This window comes from Trichoderma asperellum, chromosome 1, assembly GCF_020647865.1.
Source record: "Trichoderma asperellum chromosome 1, complete sequence".
Taxonomy (NCBI): Eukaryota; Fungi; Ascomycota; class Sordariomycetes; order Hypocreales; family Hypocreaceae; genus Trichoderma; species Trichoderma asperellum.
In genome coordinates this window covers 4,491,165-4,512,995 of record NC_089415.1, presented here as the reverse complement: position 1 = coordinate 4,512,995, position 21,831 = coordinate 4,491,165, and the positions used below count along the sequence as shown (strand labels likewise).

The 21,831-nt window shown below is 48.8% G+C and overlaps 8 protein-coding genes across 8 annotated transcripts; 4 read left to right on the top strand and 4 right to left on the bottom strand.

The window, feature by feature from the left end:
* Positions 1-35: 35 nt before the first annotated feature.
* Positions 36-2,343, bottom strand: TrAFT101_001386 (uncharacterized protein; the record flags this gene model as incomplete). The annotated part of the gene is made up of 3 exons (XM_024903550.2): positions 36-54; positions 125-2,168; positions 2,262-2,343. The coding sequence occupies 3 exons, from the start codon at positions 2,341-2,343 to the stop codon at positions 36-38; spliced, it is 2,145 nt and encodes a 714-aa protein (XP_024762480.2).
* A 3,758-nt stretch (positions 2,344-6,101) lies between these two features.
* TrAFT101_001385 (uncharacterized protein) lies at positions 6,102-6,503 on the top strand (the record flags this gene model as incomplete). Its single annotated transcript, XM_066126314.1, has 1 exon — positions 6,102-6,503. One exon carries the CDS (start codon positions 6,102-6,104, stop codon positions 6,501-6,503), a length of 402 nt encoding a protein of 133 aa, XP_065982415.1.
* Positions 6,504-6,585: 82 nt separating this feature from the next.
* TrAFT101_001384 (uncharacterized protein) lies at positions 6,586-8,076 on the top strand (the record flags this gene model as incomplete). The annotated part of the gene is made up of 1 exon (XM_024905095.2): positions 6,586-8,076. One exon carries the CDS (start codon positions 6,586-6,588, stop codon positions 8,074-8,076), a length of 1,491 nt encoding a protein of 496 aa, XP_024762478.2.
* A 1,769-nt stretch (positions 8,077-9,845) lies between these two features.
* TrAFT101_001383 (uncharacterized protein) lies at positions 9,846-11,042 on the top strand (the record flags this gene model as incomplete). The annotated part of the gene is made up of 2 exons (XM_066126313.1): positions 9,846-9,994; positions 10,083-11,042. The coding sequence occupies 2 exons, from the start codon at positions 9,846-9,848 to the stop codon at positions 10,384-10,386; spliced, it is 453 nt and encodes a 150-aa protein (XP_065982414.1). The 3' UTR covers positions 10,387-11,042.
* A 134-nt stretch (positions 11,043-11,176) lies between these two features.
* Positions 11,177-15,977, bottom strand: TrAFT101_001382 (uncharacterized protein). Its single transcript, XM_024905092.2, has 7 exons — positions 14,875-15,977; positions 14,650-14,768; positions 13,836-14,558; positions 13,466-13,736; positions 12,305-13,404; positions 12,051-12,247; positions 11,177-11,989 (listed from the first exon to the last, which is right to left on the bottom strand). The coding sequence occupies exons 1-7, from the start codon at positions 14,984-14,986 to the stop codon at positions 11,317-11,319; spliced, it is 3,195 nt and encodes a 1,064-aa protein (XP_024762477.1). The 5' UTR covers positions 14,987-15,977; the 3' UTR covers positions 11,177-11,316.
* A 412-nt stretch (positions 15,978-16,389) lies between these two features.
* Positions 16,390-16,832, top strand: TrAFT101_001381 (uncharacterized protein). Its single transcript, XM_066126312.1, has 2 exons — positions 16,390-16,686; positions 16,808-16,832. The coding sequence occupies exons 1-2, from the start codon at positions 16,432-16,434 to the stop codon at positions 16,826-16,828; spliced, it is 276 nt and encodes a 91-aa protein (XP_065982413.1). The 5' UTR covers positions 16,390-16,431; the 3' UTR covers positions 16,829-16,832.
* A 93-nt stretch (positions 16,833-16,925) lies between these two features.
* On the bottom strand, positions 16,926-20,060 carry TrAFT101_001380 (uncharacterized protein). The gene is made up of 4 exons (XM_024905091.2): positions 19,900-20,060; positions 19,154-19,835; positions 18,574-19,082; positions 16,926-18,511 (listed from the first exon to the last, which is right to left on the bottom strand). Exons 2-4 carry the CDS (start codon positions 19,295-19,297, stop codon positions 17,482-17,484), a joined length of 1,683 nt encoding a protein of 560 aa, XP_024762476.2. The 5' UTR covers positions 19,298-19,835; positions 19,900-20,060; the 3' UTR covers positions 16,926-17,481.
* A 589-nt stretch (positions 20,061-20,649) lies between these two features.
* Positions 20,650-21,800, bottom strand: TrAFT101_001379 (uncharacterized protein). The gene is made up of 4 exons (XM_024907718.2): positions 21,709-21,800; positions 21,635-21,654; positions 21,382-21,564; positions 20,650-21,309 (listed from the first exon to the last, which is right to left on the bottom strand). The coding sequence occupies exons 1-4, from the start codon at positions 21,709-21,711 to the stop codon at positions 21,249-21,251; spliced, it is 267 nt and encodes an 88-aa protein (XP_024762475.1). The 5' UTR covers positions 21,712-21,800; the 3' UTR covers positions 20,650-21,248.
* Positions 21,801-21,831: the final 31 nt, after the last annotated feature.

Here is a 21,831-nt window from a genome sequence, read left to right as displayed (position 1 = left end):
GGAAAAAATCCTCGTGCTTCTTCCACAAGGCATAATCAGTCAATCTTGATCGCACTGGTCATAGTGAGATTTATCAGTAACCTGCACCTTCGTTGCATCTGATTCGGGCTGTTGGGGAACTTACCTATATATCCTGCGTACGAATGCATAGGCGCTCAAGAATCCAATAGTGCCGGTTAAAAGCCCATATACGCAGCATGCCATAAAGCTGTAGGCAAAGAATAGCATGCTACTTACAAAGCCGCTAATATGAAGCTTGAAGAAATAATACCACAACGAGTAAAGAAAGACCCAGAATGCGCTCCCACCTCCGATGAAGAATGACTGCCACCACCAGTGGTAGTTCTCTGCGCACAACTGAGCGTAGATGGTTACAATGGTCACTTCGGCTATAGTAACTACCAGAATGGCAGATACGACTGCCAAGAAGCCAAAGACATAGTAGTAGCCACTCTTGTCATGCCACAGGGATTGGAATACGAATAATAATTCAATAAAGATCACGGCAAAGGGAATCAAACCCGCCAGCAGGGCTGCTTGAATAGATTTGCTATACCAAGCTTGGCGAGGAACTTGTCGAGGAATCGTTGTCGTTTTAGTAGGGTGATCCCAGGCACCAGCCTTGTGGAAGCCGTAATAAGACCCAACATAGACCAGCGGGACCTGTATGCAGAGCCAGAGAAAGAGAATAGCGACGAGGGTGCCAAAAGGGATTGCCGTACTTGAGGCTTGGGCCCATACAAAGAGATTGAGGATGAAGATCAGCCCAAATATGAGGCCGGGAAATAGCAGTGCCGTGACGATGGCGTTTGCACGGAAATCGGTTCCGTCGAAGCTCTTGAAGACGCGCGCGGAAAAGTAGCCAGAGAAGAGTCCTGCAAAAATAAAGAGTCCCACGCCAACGCTGATGAAGCCGCCTCGAAAGCTGGGGTTTAGAACTCCTAATGCACCAAGTGCAACGAGTCCCATAGCCATGAAAAACAGCTGCATCCCCGATCCAACGAGGGGAGCCAGTAAAATTCCAGCTTTGGGCTTCCGGAACACATCTCCATGAAGCAGTTTCCACCCTGTAGCCTCTTCCAAGGCCTCGCCTTCGTCGGACATTCCATCTTCATCGTTGTCGTCGGCGTCTGTTCCCTGGCTCAACAAGCCCGAAGTTTTCTGATCGCCCTTGGCCCTTGTCCTCTTAACCCTTAGTTTCCCTTCCTCAGCAGAAGTACCCTTATTGATATCAGTATGAATAGTCCTAGCGAGGATGATCATAACAATTCCTGTCAGTAGCCCACAGATAATAAGAGAATTAATAATGGCCACCCAGTGGATACGCGAGCCTCCTTCTTGGTTCACGAAATAGAGATCCCAGCGATGAGCCCACTCGATGCTGTCATCTTCGCGAAAATAGACTGAGTAGGTATATGGAATATTCAGGGAGCCAGGGCTATTTTCATCATCCTCTACTTCGTCGGGGTGATATGATAGACCATCATAATTCAGCTCTGTGCCCGACGTCTTGTTTGGAGCAATGTAGAGCTCAAAGGGCTGGCCCACGTTTTGTATATCCACTGGACATCCCGAACTGTCCTTTTTGTTCCCATTTCCAACGCTCTTAGGGTAGACTTCGAATCCTACAATAATCTTCTCGTCACGATCACCAGCTCGGCCCGGTGCCCTGCGATACCGGATGACGATAGTATGGTGATTGTTAAGGTAATAGTGAAGCCTCCCCGTCTTTGGGGAGACTTCAGTATATCCCAACTTGAAACCGGAAGCGTAATACTTGCGCTTCTTGTCGGCCGTGACAAAGCTGGTTGCGCCGGGGAGATTATCCACAATCCATTCTGCTACGTATCCATCTCGAATCAACTCTTTCGACCAACGCAGGTCACGGCGTGATACTTCTTTATTGCAAAGCAGCGTACACGGGGTATTTTTTGTCATGGCGAGCTCCATATCCGATGTAATAATGCGATCCCCGCGTAGCACCTCTCCCAGATTCAAGGGAACGCTTTGGCCGCTCAGCAAGCCGCCTCCGGCTTTGTGTTCCCCAGTCGGGGAGCAAGTAAACGGCAAATCGGTGTACGCAAATTGCAGCTGTGTGTTATCTGAGTAGGCCTTGTTGACCATTAGAGGCACCAGCTCGCCATCTCTATAGCTCTTGATCGACCAGCCTGCAATACGAAACGTTAGCAACCAGCCAATTAGTTACCTATACATATGTTCCGAAACAACGACAAAGGTACGAGGTCAGATGGTAGCAATACCAGGAATATAAAAAGCCGTTGACGGTGATAAAAGGAAAAGGTAAACAAGGCCTCTAAGGCCAGCTCTCCATTTGCCAATCATGTTGATACACTCTAATAAGCTCACTCGGCGCCTAGCTCTCTTCCCAGCAATATCATCAAGGCATATACTTCTAGTTTGGCTCCAGCCTCTCTTTTATTTTAGCATTCGGCCAATGTGAACACTGGGTTCGACTCTGGAGTTTTGGAAAACGCGACGAAAAGCCGTTGGATCTCGTTAGCTTTTAGAACAGCTAGACGCCGGATCAGCCTCCCACTCTCTCCCTTTTGTGCAACGAACGATGGAATCTATCGCTTGAGAGAGTGGCGCATCCCCGGGACAAATTGTAGATTATATTTCTCAATCGTAACGGAGTCCTCGATATGGCACAATTGTGCTGATCTGGTGGCTTGTCCGGAGCTTCAATCGTTCCTCAAGGGATGGTGTTGATATGACCAGATGTCAGGATTGCGGTCGGAATATTACAAGGGGCGCCCAGTTCAGTTTAGCCCACCGAAGCTATTACCAGGTACCCAGCTAGGCCTAGTGGGAAACGGCACCCGCATCCCGATTGATGGCTGCCATTAGCCGAACTTTTGCCGGCTTTGCGTCTCCACTCGAATGTGGCCGGCAAACACGGGGCTTTGGGGGAATTTGGCCTCTGTATAGCGATGGAAAGTGCCACTACGATGTGTGCTTTTACTGAGTCTATTCTATATATCAAAGCAACGAGCAGAACAAATTATAAGCATTGCAAGTAAAACAGCCCTTATGGTTTCTCACCTCTCGAAACTACCGATGTAGGTCTATAGGATGGCTTCTTATCGGTATGAGATTTGCCGAATGATTGGATGTAGAAAGAAAGTGGATACCGGATGGCAGTGTTATGGAAGTGCGCAGCTGCTTGGAAATCCGCTGCATGTCTATAAATAAGTACTGTAAGAAAATCAATGAATCATAGAGTGCCTCGCACAGTTAATGCACGTTGATAGCGCTCGGCACGGGATATATTGCACTATAAGTGGCGTTACGGCATGAGGTATGTGGATTGACGATCACTTGAATTAGGTTTGCCAAGGTGGACAATCAGTGGATAAAACCGCTGCGGAAGCAAGCAATAGAAATAACAATGGGTGAGACAGTAGAAGGGGAATACTATCTTGTAACATCTATAGTTCCAGATGAAAAGCATTTGCAAAGGAAGAAAATGGGTAAGTCAAGATGAAATGGGCATATACACGCAGACGAACCATTTACCAAGTAGTTTACCAAGTCAACGATGTCATAATGATAAAGGCGAAAATGTAGAGAGGTAGAAGAACCCTAAGCACTCATTGTGCCAACAGATATTCTCTTCAAAGTTTAATTTCTGTCACTATATACTACTGCTGCCTTATTGCTAACCTGAAGTTCCACTTGGTTTTATCCGCTGCTTTTCTACGGCTAATGGGCATCCATGTGCGGTCTGCATGGCATACGGAGTATGAATAAGTTCTTCGGCAGCACATACATACTATGCCAACATGGTGCGAATACTAATACGGAGTAGCATCTAGACTGCACAGTATAGAAACATAGGCTTATTAATTGACCATCGTGAAAAACCATGACAAATAGGTATACGCGGAAAGCTGTATGCTCTTTAACACTAGCCAAGGGTCGCGTAATTCTGGGTCACACGCCAGCGTTGAACTTCGAGAGTCCTACCCCCCTTTGCTCAAGAAAGTTTTCATCCCCCTTTCACTAAGACTTAGACGAAGGATCCAGCGAGAATGGCTTCCCTAGAAGAAGCCGCGGAGAAGGAATCGAGTCACGAAACGAAGAAAAATATTTCGAAAAGAGGATCTGGCAATAATGGGGCGGCAAATAGATGTCTGAACTAAGCCATTTACGGAGATCGTCTGTCAAATCGTGCAGCAATCTGGGGCCCAAAAACTGGAGACTAGGGGCGTATGCAACATTAGACTTTGAACGTTCTTTTGGGTCCAGAAAGACTTGGCTTTGGTAGCCGCCCGCTGTGCTTAAGTGAAGTATCCAACTACCGAGTTGTGAGGGGTGGAAGAAGAACAGGAGAGGCATCAAGAGCGCTAGGCAGGTTGAATGTATCTGTACCGCTACCCTCCTGCTGCCTGGGATCTCGTTCATGATTGCTTTTTAAAGTAGTGGAGATGCTGAGGAGGCTGGCTGTAGCTAAATGCAGACGAAGTTTTTCCTAGGCCATTTCTCGTCATGTCTCGTGAGCGGTTGAATGGCAAATGTATGACTGTGAGAAATGGAGAATGGCGCCGACAATGGCGATATCGGGAAACTGAGTTTGGTGCTGGGCAATAGGCTTCGCGGGGAGACAGATGACAGATGCTACATCCATTGTTTCGCAAAGACGTGATTTCCAGCGTATTCCGGAGTACAAGTGGTGATCGATTCGATATTCGTATGAAGCACTCACTGTGTAACAAATAGACACGTGTGGGACGCGACGCAAGCTAATGGACGAGGCCGCCGTTGAAATCTGGCTGTATGTATGTAAGTCAACCGCCTCTAAGCACGCACATCACACGGATTCAAGTGCAGCCGCTCAGTTCAGCTCGACTCAGCTCAGCAAGGCACATCCTCGCCTCTGTCGCTTGACAGCTGCTGCCCAATAATGTCCGTAGCCAACAAGGGACGGAGATGCACGTTCATTCCCGGCCAACCTCCGATCCAGCGCCGAATCCACCACGAGGACGCCCACCTTGGACCCGGAAAAAAAGGTTGCGATAGAGTCCAGACCGAGCCAGAACACTTACCCTCCACATAATCCCAGGGTCCTGGCACGAGCTTTGTTCTTTTTCGGGACGTTTTTGTCAAGTCGTGCGCATGCGCCGGGACAGGGGCTCAGAGGGAGATGTCTTTTTTCCTGCATTGTGCGCTTCAGGTCTGTTCATCGTGACCCAACATCCGAATATGGGAATCGAGACCATGGTGCGAGCCCGAGGCCACCGGGGAAGACCGAGCTGATGGGTCTCTGGCTAGAACAGAACCGCGGGCTTTGCTTGAAGAGTGTGTAGAGGAGTTGAAGACGGTACCGTGCCTTGTATTCCGTGTAAACCAGAATCATCATGAACACTGGAATTATGAAATCATGAGCACCACTTGGTACTGGATTGCGTGGCAAAAACTGGAGCAGATCAGCACGAGATGTCCCGTAATTACCGTAAAGCAGACGCTGAATCTGCATCTTGGTATGCGTGAACAAAGACAGTGCCATCTAATCTGATGCGAATATTGTGTGCGTGGAATCCCCCGCAAAAAAGGGCACGGTGAGGAAGCGGCCATGCACAATGCCTTCCTTAGCCAGCAGGTAGTAGCAGTACTAAGATTTCGCGACGGGTAGAGTAGAGCTACCACTTAGACTCTGCCTAACGCCAGTGCCTAAGGAGTAGCTGATACCTCCCTTTGACTCTGCATACTGTACCTAGAGCAGGACGACCTCAACAGCTACCAAGCAGTCGGTCTGCCCGTCTGCATCTTCTACAATTCTTTGCTCTTCTCTCCTCCATCTCATCCCGTCATCGCCCTCAGTCTCGAACCATCCACGCTGTTTCTGCTCCGTGATCGTCGCACCGTACCTGCGCTGAAAGATGGGCCAGCAATGCAATTCATCGGGCGAGCTCCACGCGGACTGGCGGCACTTAGGACTGCTAGCAGCGCCCCATGCAAACAGACGAGCCTCTACTGGATGATCGCGACACTCCCCATCACGCCAGCCCTCGACGCACGCCCCAAGCAACTGGCTCAGGGACCTGTTTTTCCCACGGCGGCCCGCAAGTACCGGTACCGCGATGGCCGAGAAGCTCTCTTACGAGTCCTATCACCCCCTCCATGCCGCCACGAACCAGCTCTTGATGACCTGGTCATGCTGGAAACCCTCAGTTGACTCAGCTCTTAAGGGCGTTGCCCTCCCCCCGTCTTATGCGCCTCTTCGTCTTTCGTTCTGCAGCTTGCTATTTGACTTCCAATCATCCGCCAGTATCTTGCTTTCCTTGCTTGCCATCTGTTTGTTTATTCGCCTGCATTACGATTATAATACGACTGAGACTTCCTGGAGCATAATATTGTTATATCTATCACGAGAAGTGTGTTTGGAACTGCTATCCGCCAGCATATCGGCCACATACTCGGCAACTATTCATCTATTACTACGACGATTAATTCTTCACTTCCTTGATAAGGATTATCACTAGTTCACTAGAGTCACAACCGTCTAATTTTCTACGACGATATCCTTCATCATCTCTTCACAGCCCTAGTTCCTGCATCCAAAATATGTCCGCTTCATCCCAAGGAACAACTCGCCCTTTCAAAGGGTCCAAGAGCAGCTCTTCACAGAATCCTCTCATGGAGGTCAAGATAGATCAGCACTTCAAGGCTAAGGTCTATACATCTGGATCTACCATTGCCGGTCATGTTGCCGTTCGCGCCCTGAAAGATACTTCCTTCGATCACCTGGACATTGTTTTTGTTGGCATTTCTGCCACAAGACTTGACTTTGTTCAGCAGTATCCTTCTCACTCCTTCAGACCATTCTTGAAGATCCGCATGCCGATTCAAGAGTCCGATTTACCACAAGATCAGGTGTTTCGGGCTGGGAGCGACTACAAGATACCGTTCCACTTTGTTGTCCCTCACCAACTCACCATCGGGGCTTGCAACCACACCTGCTTGTCACCAGAGGTACGGGAGCGACATTTACGACTTCCTCCCAGCCTGGGAGCTTGGGAGGCCGATGACCAAGCTCCAGACATGACCCAAATTGAATATGCCATCAACGCAAAGGCGATTCAACGTGTAAACGGAGCTGCCGTAAAGGCCTTGGAAGCGCACCATGTTCTTAAAGTGCTTCCTTCGCTCCCTGAGGACGCACCCCTCGACATAACTTTCCGAGATGAGTGGTATAAGCTGTCCAAGACCAAAACGATTCGAAAGAGCTTGTTCTCGAGCAAAACGGGCCAATTTACCGCTAATGCCGTTCAACCCAACGCTGTCATGCTTTCTGCAGACGGACACAAGTCCTCGATGACGAGTGTCCGTGTTAATTTGGAATACGCCCCATCTTCGGCTGAGACGGCACCTCCCAAGGTCAACTCTGTCACAGGAAAACTCGTATCTACGACCTTTTTTAGCGCCGTGCCGATCGATCATCTGCCGAATCTAGGTAGTCGAACCAACTGCGAGAGCACCCCTTGCCTGAATTATACGACAACACACTCCTTATTCACTCTTCCAGTGGATTCTGTGTCGTGGATGCAGAAAGACGCGACATTGCACTCCCGAAGAGACTCGGGCTATTCGAGCACTGTTATAGAAGGGGATGCCTCCGAAACGGATAACTCGGCTGCTGAGGGAAGAGGACGACAGAACAGCAGAGGCAAAGGCTCTAAAACGCCTAAACTTTCGACTGTCAAGCACACCACAGATCTTGAGATCCCATTCACCATTTCCAACTCGAACAAAAAGCTTTTCTTACCAACCTTTCACTCGTGTTTAATTTCCCGAACTTACACTCTGCAATTAAGCTTGTCAGTGGGACCGACCAATACTGCCATTGCGCTTTCGGTGCCTGTGCAAGTTGGCGTCGAAACAATCTATGAGCCGCAGGATCACGAGCTTCCTAGCTTTGAAAGCGCTGTGGCAGAGGAGGAGGCAGACGCATATTTACAGCCTCGCGTCATACATGCCCCAGAGTCGGCGCTACAGAATGATAATCGGCTACCAGGATACAGCGAACTGAGCCGCCGAACCGTTAGCGTTGCTTAATATCATTAATGTCATTAGTATAAGATGCTGATCTATACCTGCCATTCTTTATCTTTTTTTCCTTTGTTTTTGGTTTTTGTCTTGGGAAGAAGCCTATTTGCAAGCTTATGAGCATGGAGTTGAGGATTTGGAATTTTTAAGGATATGTAAAATCACTTTGGGCATATATTACAATAATAATTTTATAACTATATAATCTCTCCGTCTTATCCATGAGTTTGGAAATGATTTATTCATTCGTTACTTATCATCTCATTGCAAACTGCCCCGGTTGATTTAGTATATAGCGTAGGTGCCGCTTTATCGACGCTGCGCATATTTTTAGGTATGCAGCTCATAGAGACATTGAATAGACAAGCATAGTACGAAGAATGTTTCAAGATATCATTACGTTGTATAAATGTACTACGACACAATAGTTCGCAGAGGGCTTGTATAGTTGGTAGTGTTAGTATGAGCTAATCCGACGTCCAGGTTGGTAGAACAAAAATGCCTTTAGCCAGTCTCATCAGTAGGATTCGTACGGATATGAGATTATCGTCTCAAGGCTATATGATCTCATTCCCTCGCCTTTCGAGGAAGGAGCTATTTTATACAGAACATCTTAATAGGGAGCGTGAAAAATAATATCAATCTTCCTAGAGACTCTAAAATGTCTAAGAGATTAGAAACGAATGAGATTTTGAGAAACATCGGGAGGAATAGAACGGTATCACAGAGATGGAAATATTGAGAGATATTGAAATTGATTGAGAGAAATAGTATTGAAAATGAACATGGCCCTAGTCATACCCCATTGATGGATATGAATGAGGTATTCACAGGTGGTGGCACAGCATATTGGTGATACATGACGTTGCCTGAACATACACGTGATGAGGGTAAAAGTCGCAAGGCACGCAAGTGAATGAAGCCCTATGCATCAACTCACTAACGTCGTGAAACGTGGATAATACTATATCAATGAGTCTTTCTCACCTCTTCGGCCTTCATTCTCTCTCTCTTTAAAGAATTCCACATCAACTTTTCTTCTCTACATATCGTTACAACATTATCTTATGTCCTCCATTATAGTAAGAGGCTTCAGCTTTTATGATGGTTACGCAAATCTCTCCTTCCACTCAAATCCTCCAAAGCCAGAGATGAGACACCGCCTTACTGGTTTGCAACGTCCATGTATGCCGCAGCATGTCGGAACATGTAGGTAGCTCTATTTCTCTCTCTGAATATGCCTTGGATACTTACATAGCTGTGCGTAGGCCGGTGAATATCTTGTAGACCATCCGTTTCATTCAGCGTTGTGCATTCGAGTTCTCCAACGCCTACTTCCAGAATAATGAATACCGGGAAGACGTCTTCATTTCACGTCATCGAGGATGAAGGTACTTCAGTCCATGCGTCCACCTAACCGGCGGATTGAACAATACATACAAGACAAACACCCGAAGATATAACAAATAAATATACACACTGAATTACATGTATCGATGGAAGGGGAGGGTAAATCTGTCACTTGGCCTGTATTTTTTAATCCAACTGACACCCAAATATGGAAAGCCCTGGGAGCTGCAACCAAAACTCAAAAACTGCCGCCTTACAACGAGCATGGCAGTACTCAAGTTGCGATATCCCCCTCTTCAGACATCTAGTTTGTCGAGGACACATGCGTTGGTCTCTAAGCACTGTTTATCATACGACACTTACACCCCCCCCCCATATGAGTCTGTCTGTCTCTGCCTCAGCCCTATGGAAAAAGCCCAAAGAAGAGCATGGAACATGACTGGTCTGCAGGACTCAGCTCAGGAAAGACGACCTTCGCCGTGCTCATCGTCATGGCCGTCCTATACAAAGGCGCCGTGAACACTTCACCAATTCCCAATCCAGACCTGCCACAAGCATTTCAACTGGAAAGACTTCGGTAAGGAATTCGACCAGGTAGCAAGGCAGGCAACCTCATTTACGAAACTGGCCGGAGACCAGGAGCTGCTGCAATTTGCCGAAATCAGAGTCGCATCCGACGCTACCCAAGAATTCCTCGCGACAAAGCCAGACGAGGAAGGTGGCCTAACCCAGACCATTATGCGGGCATATGCCCTCGACAGCATATCAAACGCACAGAAACCGTCGGAGAACACCGACATCGATGCCATCCGTGCTAGATGTGGCATCTCGCCTTATGCAGATCTGAAATTGTATATCGGTTATATCGATATACAACCTTTAAAACCCCATCAAGCCGCAGATAAGTGGCCTCGGTGCCTCATTTCACTAGACCTCTTGTCAAAATATTTTTTTTGGCTCAACGTCTAGTGAAATGTGGTACTGTGAGGAAAAAGCGCAATCGGTTGTGAGGTAATAAAGTGACGGGAAAGTGAAGAGAAGTGAACAGCCGTATTCTTTACGTTTTTTGCTCATTTACTTTATATAGCTGCTCTGTGCGCCTTCCATTCACTGCGGATGCTGTCAATCCTTTGAATTCCCTGAACTCCCCGTGTCCTCTTTATCGCTTTCACATACTCATGCGGGCGCTTCCTCCACGTCGAGTTAATACGCTTTTGATCAAGATGGAAGACCAGACCAAATACGGGCCTCTGTGCCGCATATATCACAAAGATAAGCCAAATGAAACTTGTCAAAGAGAACGTTGCGCTCTCAAACCATACATACTATTAGTCACGCGCACCAGTCATGCAGGCATCCCCATCGCCATGCAAATAGAAGCATGAGGAGGCCAAAAATTCGCTTATTTACTTCAGGCTTGCGGAAAAAGAGCAACATTCCAAAGCAGCGGGCTGATATCGCGATAGAGACCTTCTTTGAGCAACATCTTCTCTCGAGCCGAGATCTGGGGGAGTTACATCTTACTTGGCACGAGGAGTAGACAAAAAAGGGATATTTACAGGAAAAGATTATACGATTAGCTGGAAGCTCTGCCTCGCCACAGATTTCTTAGATACTTTATAACACACACAAATGTATTTCACATCTACTAGTATTGCAGAAATACATTTCTCTTGTATTCATAAGGAAACTACGATATTAAAAGAAATCTAGTTGCAAAGTGTCAAAAATAAGATTTAAATGATTTAATCAGAAAACCCGTATCGGGCACTATGAAAAGGCTATAACATATAACATAACGCAACATTTGATTTATCGCTCACTAGAAGCGTCAACAGCAGCAATAAAAAGTCATCCGCGCAGGCAACATCTCATCTCTCGCAGTCACAACTCAACCCTCTAGTCAAACACATCCGTGAGGTATCTCTCGTTGCGCTGCTTATCCCACCACGCCTGGGCCCGCTCCTCCGTCACGTCTATTCCGTCAGCCTCACCCTTTTCCTTAACGAGCTGGACGCAGACTGCCTCAACGGCTTTACCGACATCACGACTACCGCATACAAAGACCTTGGCACCCTGGTCCCAAAGCTTGTAGAGGTCTTCGCGGTCGTGAGCCATTCGGTGCTGAACATACTTGCAGCCGAATGACTTGTCTGTAGCGCGCGAGTAGGCCTTACGCATCTCGACGGCGCCAAGCTTCTCCCATCTTTCGAATTCTTCAGCATAGAGATCGTCAATATCTGGGGAGCGGCAGCCGTAGAAGAGCAATGCAGGGGCAACCTTTCTGCCGGCAGCAATCATGGCTGCGCGCTCCTGGATGAAACCCCTGAAGGGTGCAAGGCCAGAGCCGACGCCAATCAAGATAAGAGGAGTGTTTTCAGCATCTGTAGGGAGATGGAAGACCTTTGACTGACGAACAGCAACATGAAACCTCTCGCCAGGGTTAAGAGATGCCAGGAAGTGAGTGGCCACTCCGAAGTGAGAGCCCTGACCAGATAATGAAGGTTGCTCGAGAACCGAGTAGGTGAGCGTCAGCTTAGAGGGATCAGCCAAAGGAGAAGAAGAAATGGAGCTGTCAAGTGTGTTAGTCACCGTCTCTAGAGGTTATAAGCGCAAGGCTGTGTTGGACTTACTATTGGCGGACACGCATGGGGGGAAGCATGGCCAAGTATGAATCCAAGGGAAGTTCCAGAGATGGGAACCTCTCCAGCAAGTCAAGGACAGAGATTCGCTTTGCACTAATCTCTTGTTGGTAATCGTCTCCGGCCAGCTTCTCAAGCTTGGCCTTGAGCTCCTCATCCTGGGTGACGTCGACCAACACAGAAATGTTCTACGAAGAAATAGTTAGCGCACAGTGTTCATTGTTTGCTGGTTGATATGTACTTACCCTCTTAGTCGCCGGCTGGCTAAGCTCGACATACGCTCTGAGTACATCATTGGCAGAAATAGGCGTGTCTGTAGGAAGAGTAGTGGGCCCGTCTGAATGAATCGTCAAGACTGCATCCCAAGAAAGCTTGAAGCGGCGGAAAACTCTTGATACTGTGTCTTTCGGGTTGAAAGGAAGAACTGCCAAGTAATCGCCAGATCGGTACGTCATGCCAGTAGGCAACTGAACCTCAATGTGATTCTTGGCGGGTCCGCTTGCTGTCAGGGTCTTAGCACTGGTGACAATCGCTTCTTCAACATCCTGGCGCAGCGTCGATTTGCGAGGAAGCGATACATCGACAACCAGGCCACCGCCAACGCCCTCGGTAGAGTCCGCAGCGGCACCATACTTTTCTTTCAGGGCGGGCCATAGAGATTCGTCCTCCCATGCTTCGAAATCGCTAAACATGTCGCGATCGGCAGCATCTGTGGTGGCAAGCGGCACAAGGCGGGTGGCACCACGCTCCTCCAGAGTCGAATCAACAAGCTTCGGAATACGGTGGAAAGTCTGAACCCAGTCGTGGTGGCCACATCCAAAGACGGCATAGGAAACACCTTCCAACTCGTTACCCTTGAGGCTTTCGATCCAGCTTACAAAGTGAGCAGCATTGGATGGTGGCTGTCCCTCATATGAAGCAGTGACGATGACCACTGGGCGATCCTTGGGAAGATTTTGATTAGCAAAGTCCAGAGGAGCCAGGTCAGTAACTTTGAAGCCGTGGCTCAATGCATCAGTTGCCACTCTCTGGGCCAAAGCCTCGCAGGTGCCGCTGTTTGATCCGTAGTAAACGGCAAGAGGCTTCTGGGATCCCTGAGTCGCTCCGCCAGCCGCCTTTGCATCAGCGTGATGCTCTCCCGCGGCACCTTTACCACCAAGCTTCCTCTCAAGCTCTGTCGCAGTCATTCCGTGCCTAAGAGAAGCTCGCATAAAGAAATCTTTTGGCCTGATAGTTAAAGATGCAACGATCTCAAGCTGATAGTTAGGATCGTCAAGGGTAAAATTGAAGTTCTGGAAAAGCATAGCTACGGCGAGTGTAGCTTCTTGGAGAGCGAAACCGCGTCCTATTTTTGAAATTTTTTGTTAGCCATCAATTTTATAAATGACAGGTGTAGGTAAACCCACCGATACAGCCTCGCTTTCCGTTTCCGAATGGCTTCCAGCTGTTTGGGAATGCTGCTTGCAAACGAGCAAATTCTGCATCGAGCATACGCTCTGGCTTGAACTCGTTGGCGTCCTCTCCATAGACTAGAGGATCAAGATGCGATTTGGCCAGGAGGCAAGTGATTGGTTCACCCTTGTGAACGAGGTACTTGCCTCCGATGAGTGTATCTTCAAGAGCTTCAACGGTGAATGCTGGAATTGCGGCGCTGAGGCGTAGAGTCTCTCTCAAAACCTATATCATCAGTGTAAGTACTCGTTAATTATCTTATGAAAGGATACAGCTAGGAATGAGGGAGGCAGCAGATTCAAGAAACAGCTGGTGGGCACATACTGCTGAAATATATGGAAGCTTGGAGATATGTTCGACCTTGGGAGGCTCGCGTCCAATCACTTGATCAACCTCCTCTTGGACTTTTCGATAGGCGGTTGGGTTCTTCAAGAGATTGTAAAACGCAAATGACAAGGTGCCGGCAGTTGTCTCGTGGCCCGCAATCAAGAAAGTGATGAGCTGATCCGTAACACTGGCATCAGTCAACTTCTCGCCAGTCTGTGGATCAACTCCCTCCAACATGGCTGCGAGCAGATCTTTTCGGTCAGAGGGGTTCTGTTTTCGTTCTGCTACGACGGCATTAGCAGTATCGCGCATGATGGCGATATCGTTGAAAAATTTCTCATTGGCAGCGCGGTATAAGAAATTAGGAGCAAAACCAGGTCTCCTGTTTCGCCTGCTGCATTCCGCCAAGAAGTCTGCCATAGCCTGGACAAAGGGATGCATCTTTTCTTGGTAATATGAGTTGAATCGATAATTCATAGAACAGAGAGCAATTGTATCCAGGGCCAAGCGGGTGAAATCCTCTGATACGGGGATAGGGTGGTGAGGACCATGGCGAGCCCAGCGCAATGAGAGCTGCTTAGCAATATCTTCCATCTCGTCGAACATGTCGCGGATGGGGAGCGGTCCAAAAGCCGGAACCAGCACACGATGAGCTCTGCCCCAGTTGGGCTCATCGGAGTGTGCAGTGAACAAACCATCATGAACACCTTCTCGTACAATCTTTGCGATTAAAATCAGTATTCTGCTCTGGGAAGAAAGCTGGTTTTTACGTGAAAATCAGGTTTCCTTATTGATTGGATAGTCAACATACCCGAAGCACTGAGCTAACAGACTTTTGAAACCGCTTCTCGTCGCAGACCTCGTTGACAAGCGCCTGGGTGTTGACAAAAACAGCAGGCCGAGTGCCCAGATGAAGTCTGTAGATTTCTCCTATTCAAATTCATGAGCATCAACTACCAATTGATTATGATGTGGGTATATATTTGCAAGTCCAATAGACAGATGTCTGCGTATAGATGCAGGTATTAAACCATACCATATGTATTGGCCAAACGAATAAGATCGTTAGTCGGCTGTTGGGAGAATTCGCCAAGGTTACCCAACAAAGGCAGCCCAGGGGGCTCAGGAATAGGAACAGCCTCCGCCATTATGATCGAAAACGAAAGCCAAGGAAGAAACAAATCAAGTTGCAAAATGCCTGGGCGTGAAGAATCCAAGCTCAAGCTCAATCGGCGTTATTTAACACAAAAACGAACAAAGCCCAAATGCTACACGCTAAACACCGTTGATTAAAAGGGGGTGGGACAGGACTTTTGTGCCTCTTTGTTCGCTCGAGGACAGCCCCGTGTATTTATTTGCGATGCTCGTCCCCAGCGAGATCCGGTATCCAGTTTAGCACAAGCCAAATGAAGCAACTCATGGCCGTCGTTTCAGAGGCAATGTCATCATCCCCCACTCCCATTCCACCTCTCCTCCAGCTCTCCAACAGTGGCAGAACCAGAGCCCACCACTCGGGGGCTCCAGCACTGCCGAATCGTGCATACAACGTAGTAGCGGGGAGGCAATTGACCATGTGGGCTCCAAGCCAGGGCGTCTCCCGAATCCCGTGTCTGCGGTTTGAAAGCTCTCAGGGCTTGAGCTGCTGCAGCCTCCCTGGCCTGGCCCTATTTCTCATTTCTCAGCCCTCTCGGTGCGCCCAAGCAAACACGCAGCGGCGATCCCGCCCACTGGCCGCCGGTGGGTCTCTGCGCGTCTTGGCTGCTTAGCGGCATCGTGGTGGAGCTGGCAGCTGTGGTATGTGATGTGCAAGCTGCTAGGCGAACTGCTCTCGGCGATGGGAGGATCCTCTTTTTCGCCTAGGCCGGGGATCTGTCGTCCCAGCGGCCGGATCTTGGCCCCGATTGCGGTAGAGCTGCCGTGCCGGATTCTTTTTGCATGACTAGTTTCAGCGTCGTTTTCTCTTCGTGGCTCCTGATGAGGCGCCAAGCACTATGCCGCGGCGGTCATTGCTGTCAAGCGTGCCATGTCGTGAAACAGATGCATTAACGGGGCCAACGAGCATAGTAAGTGGTCAAAAATCGAACATCATAAAAACGGCCTAGAGTTGCGGATAAATTGACAGATGGCACGCAAGCTAATGCGGCCGTTTATGCTGATCCTCAGTCATGGCGAGTTTTCCCAAGAGGGGAGCAAGTTGCGCCCAGTCAGAATTGTTGTTTGACATTTGGCAGAGCGTAGAGAAGTATTATTGGCTGTAGGCCAGTAATGCAGAGGCGCTCATTGGCCGTGTCACGTTCAACTACGCTCCCTAATGCAAACTACAGCACAGCGCTGCAAGTCCGCTGCGAGATCACTAAAGCAACTAAAGGATTACACGAGGATACGAAGCATGCCGCCCACGACTGCACTGCATTACATCCGCGGATGAACCGCAACATACAATATCTCAGATAGCACCTCTAGTATCCCGTTGGATATCAAAAGATAAAAATAAAAAATATCCACCTAATTAATAGGTATTCCACCACCAAATCCGTCTCTCCGTCTCCGTCCCGTGCGTCACATTTCCTTCTCCCTATTTTCTCACTTCCTCATGCTGGGCCTCGGCGCCTCGGCTTACCGCGGTGGGGCCGAAATTCTTTCAAACTGCCGCTTCTGGCCTCAACATGTGCATCAGAAGCTTCTAAAGCTTCCATTGTGTTACGGCCCAAGCAGGCTACCAAATCAAATACCACTTCGTATCTTCGTACATCGTGCGATCCGTCAATTAGCGGCCCCTAGATCAGAAATCTGCCACTTTGGACAAGCCCCGAATCCCGGCTGCCCCCCTTTGTTCCGCGGACTAAGGGTGGGTGGCGTTCTTTAATTCTTATCTTGTTGAGATCTTCAGCGAAATGACCATGGTCATGGCCACATTTCAACCTGCCAGTCATGGAGGTTCAAGAATTGGCTGCTAACGATGTTTTCAGATTGCATTTCAGACCTCCTAACCCCTATGCTCATAATCTGCGCATAAGTGGCTCTTGTATAATGAGAATCACGCAGTTGATAGAGCAAAGTCTTTCTTTAAAGATAGGTAGTAATAATACTGTACTACTTGATAAAGTACATGTTTGCGTACGAAGTGGACGGCAATAGCCATGGCTCTCTACTAGTCAAGAGTCCTCAAACCAAGATAGGCAGCCTTTATTGCCCATTTACTGTGAATTGCAGCCAACATGAGAAGCAAGAAAGCAAAGAAAAAGCACCAGAGTCTTAAGCCTCTCCCTTTTGCAATACCGCCTTAGTGCTAAGCACTTAAAGGTGGCTTCAATACATTGTGTGCGAGCTACATGCATCATATCTCCACAGTCGTGTGTATAGCCTTCTATCATCATGTCATTATTCGATATGCGCCGCTAACCTGCGTGCGGTAAAACCCAATCGTTTTGAACCCTCGCTCCCACTTTGCTCTTTTTTTGTTCAATTTTTTTTTTTCTTCTTTATTCTCCTTTTCTCTGCCAGCTCATCTCACCAACCCCTGTCGGATATAGCTGCAAGACATCTATGGCTACAAAACCAACTCTACGGCTAGTTTAGAGCCGATTAGCCCCCAGCTGCAGGTTGCTAATTGATGAAGCTTTGCGCAGATGGGCGAATCAAATCAACGGTCATCGCGGTTAGAGTCGTCTCTAGAACCACCGCCGGTAAATCTATCCCGCAGCCAGTTCAGAGCTCCGGAAGTAGCAGTTTGTCGACCAGTGTCAGCGTTGTCTCCGTCGCGGCGGCCGCTTTGTGGCGGACTCTCTTGTCTCTGACGCTCTCTGTAGTCCGCAAGAGTCATTCTAGGGCTCGTTGGGGAAAGAGAATTTCGTGAGCTTCGCCGCTGCATGCGTGAAGTATCGTAGCCTGATGAAGACCGTACGCCCCATAGCCGAGATCTCTCTCTTTCTCTTTCATCACGTTGACGCTCTGTTGGGGACGAGACACCCCAGACGCGATACCTCTCACGCTCACGCTCTTGTTGCTGTTGCCGCTCCTGCTGTCTCGATGAAATGCTTCTCATAGCCTCGTTCAGTCGGCTCTGGCTTTGGCTTGGAGGCCGAGAGAGCTGGGAGGGTCGAGCGCCAGGGATTGGAAGCGGACCGCTACGGTCCAGTCCACTCCCAGATTGATCGTCCGACTGTGATGACCCTGATCCACTAGGACCTGATGCATTTGCATTTGCATTTGCACCGCTGTTGCCTTCGCCACTCTTCTCAATAGACGCTCGGCAAACCGGGCATGTATTATGTTCCTTGAGCCATAAAACGACGCATGCTTCGTGGAACCAATGTTTACAAGGTAAAAAGGCAGCCAAATCACCCACCTTCATATCATCAATGCAGATGGTGCACTCAGTTTTCGACTCACCATCCAGCATTGAAGCGTCTACAGGTCGTCGATTCAAGTTAGCCAGCGCTTCGGTCGACGCTGGCGGTGCCGCGTTTGATTGCGGATGCGCTTCCATGAGGTTTGTGATGATTTGGTCTAAAGCTTCCTGAGAATAGACGGCGTCTCCTGAGATGGCGTGTGCTGGATTGAACAGATTCAAAATTTCTTGCAGCCCTCTCGCAAATCCTGGAGAGTTACCACCACCCGCTTCCCGACCACCTCCAGGAGGCGCCTCATCGCGCAGAACGTTGTTAAAGAACCTATATATGGAACAAATAAGATTAGCTCATGTAGCTCGCCGTGTAGCAGTGATTCAACTTACGCTTGAAATGGATCGCCATGGTGGTCATAAGTTGGGGATCCTGAGGAAAAGAATCCTGACGAAGGCCCAGAGAAAATGGTGACAGACGCACTGCCGCTACCGTTGGTGAACGTAGCGCGATGGATATGCGGCCCTCCGAACCGACCTTCCTCCCCTCCTCTTTGTTGAAACATGCCGGATCCTCCTGTTCTACGTGGTGGTGGTGCTAAATCATGTATCAAGCCAATAAAGCGTTCAAACACTGGGTCGACATCGGGATCATGATGTGGAACGCCTGGCCGCTCCAAAACACTGCGGCGATAATGAAAGCCAGGTGGTATCATGTGTTCTTCTATATCAGCTTCGTCGGGGTCTGAATCATGGCTGTGATCATGTCCATCGGGGCCGTGATCGTGGTCATGATCATGGTCGTGACCATGTTCATTGTGGAAATGGAATGGGTCATGAGGTTCGGGTGACGTCGATGCCGAGCCGTCATTAAAGTCTCGAGGATCGCTGTCTGAGCTTATCTATGTATTGTGTAAGTCAAGACGGGGGCATATAGCAAACAGTAGAACAGGAGACAGGAAATAAAACATACGATTTCTGTGGCTTCGCTGGTGCAACCGGGGCATACTAAGCCGTGGTCCACGCGATACCATTCATTAGAGCAGGCATGGCAATAGACAACCTCACGACTCGGGGTCGCTTCAAGGTGCCCATGCGAATGGCCCGGAGAGTCCATTTGTCCCTCCTATGGGCCAAAGAAGGATGTCGGAGATCGCTCGGCTGGTATTCGCCAGAGAGATGGGGCGGGCGGAATCAACCGCACTCGAAAGAGATGGTTCAGGGAAAAAAGGGTCGTCGAAGAACAAAAATCTCTCGGTGGCGGTCGTCAATAGGTAGGAAGATGGTGAGAGAGGTTGTACCGGGCGCACGCAATAATCGACCGGGAAAAGTGACCAGCAAGCGGCGTGCGAAATGATAAATAGGACCCTAAGAGGACTCAATAGAGGAGGAAGCGTATTCGAAAGTCGCCCCCAGCCGGTCGGTGACGGTGGTTGCGATGGGAAATAAGGCGCCGCAAGGTGACGAAGAAGAGAAGAAAAAGAGCCGTGTGCACAAAAAGGGGAGATGATTAGGCAAAGAGCAATATTGAGAAACGGGCTGGCGGCACGAAGTGCTAGTGGTTGTAATTGTATTTGTGCAACGCAGACATCATGTTCGATACATGTTCAAGTCGTAATAGGCGAGTGACGTTTTTGTCAGCGATTATTGGGACCCTGGGCTAGGCTCGTTGAGTCAGTGAATGGCTGCACCCAAGTGGGTGGCCCAGGGAGCATTGACACTTGTACCGGACAGCGGGTGCGTTTGCTAGGTCCGATGAGGTACCTGTGTCTCGGCGACGGGGCCACGCGCTATACCTGCAACCCGCTCTACAAACTGTCGGGCTGTACTGTAGAGGGTGTTATAACTGCCAGTAGGTACAGGTAGTAGCTACAAGCCTTCACAGCATCGACTTCGAGGCCGGATTGGAGCGGCACGCAACACACATATATGCGGCGTGCAGCCCTTTTGTTTGTTCGTACATGCCTAGTATCAGCCAGCCTTGTCATTGCCGTAGTTAGGCACAAGCAGCCAAGGCAGATTACCATAGCTATGAGAGAGTGAAAAAGAAAAACTACCTTGCTCTCCTTTGCCCTTTTTCTATTTGCCCTTCTATCTTTTACTTTTCTTCTCTTGTGTTTTCGTGCAGGATGCAATCCTATCCCCCTTGCAGCATTATTGGATCCTCATCCGGTGAATATGCGACTGTTTGTTTGAGCTCCCGAAAAGGCAGCATTATGAATTGTTGATAAGTGATCCATACAAGTCATTCAACTACTGATAACTAGTGGTTCTGGCTGCATGATAACTTGACGACGCTAGATGTGCGGAGTAAAGTTCGTGTATCATGATGACCCAATACTGCTACTTCTATTAGGTATCCCATATCTGCCTGCCGTTATCCCCTTGCAGATCCGTATGCAGATGTGGAATCTGTCGGAGCCTGTGGAAGCTTGTAGAAGACGGGTATCCTACACGGTTTACCGTGCTACCCTTTTCTTTTGCTGGGAAGTCTCAGGCTCGCAAGGCCCGAATAAGGCTGAGGTGCATTACATTCAATCCATACTACTGTTGTTACAGCCTAAGCTATTAATGCCTTGTTGGTGGGGTAAGAAGCATTGCATGAGCCTGTTGGATCCCATCATCATCTACTAGCCATTTTATTCGAGTTCTCACATACCGAATTGCTGGCAAATCCAGGCGTGGGCCGTAAATTCCGAATACAACGCAGTTCCTCAGGCTCCAAGACGCACTGGCACATGGCACGCTCTGCCTGAGGGAGGTACCTAGCATGCCACTTCTGTCAGGTTGCTGTTGGTGTTTTTGCCCAGTCTCGATATGTGATATCAGGTGATTGGAAATCCGGATTCTCTTCTCCTAGAGCGGATTTCCTGGCCATTTAATCACATTGTATGCCCTCATGATCCAAGCTTCAGCTCTGCAATATAGAAGCAAATAGTACTATCCAAAAAAGGAGGTTCCTGTGCATTGTAGCTTCATATGTGTGTCATTTTTTTTGTTCAAATTTGTTTTTGTTCGTATGGCATTTGTACAGTTCCGTCTATCATTCTTCCCAAAAACAAATGACCCTACTCCTTCGACTGCTTCAGCTTATCCTCCTTGTCCCACTCAATCAACTGCTTTGACCAGCTATCAAACAAAAGAGTATCACGTTAGCCAAACTGTAATTTCCTTCCTCCACAGCATTCGCGCATCACGTACTATCGGCTGGGGTGCCACTCCCATGGCTCTGGCTTGTGCGCCCATCTCTCCCGGTCGGCACTGAACTTCCACACAATGGCGACGATGCCGAACATGGTGGCTCCGGCAATGAGCGTATTGGCGCGCCAGTTGGCAGGCTGGGCGTACCAACCACCAGAAGGCGACCAGACGTGCTTGGGGTAGCTATTTTGTGTCGCGATTAGGCACGAGGAATATGGTCAAAGTTCGTCTTCGTTTTCGAGGCATAACTTACGGGACTTTGGCACCACCACCCTAGCGCTTTGGTTAGCCCATATCTCTGTGGAAATTCTGTTCATCGCAGCTTACCATCTTGAATATGTATCAAAAGACGTCTGTGTAGAGTCTCTTGGCGCGCAATTGAAGCGGATAGTCTAGCAGTTTCGCTCTCTATCAAACGCAAGAAGCCAAAGCGGCGAGAGGTTCCCGCCT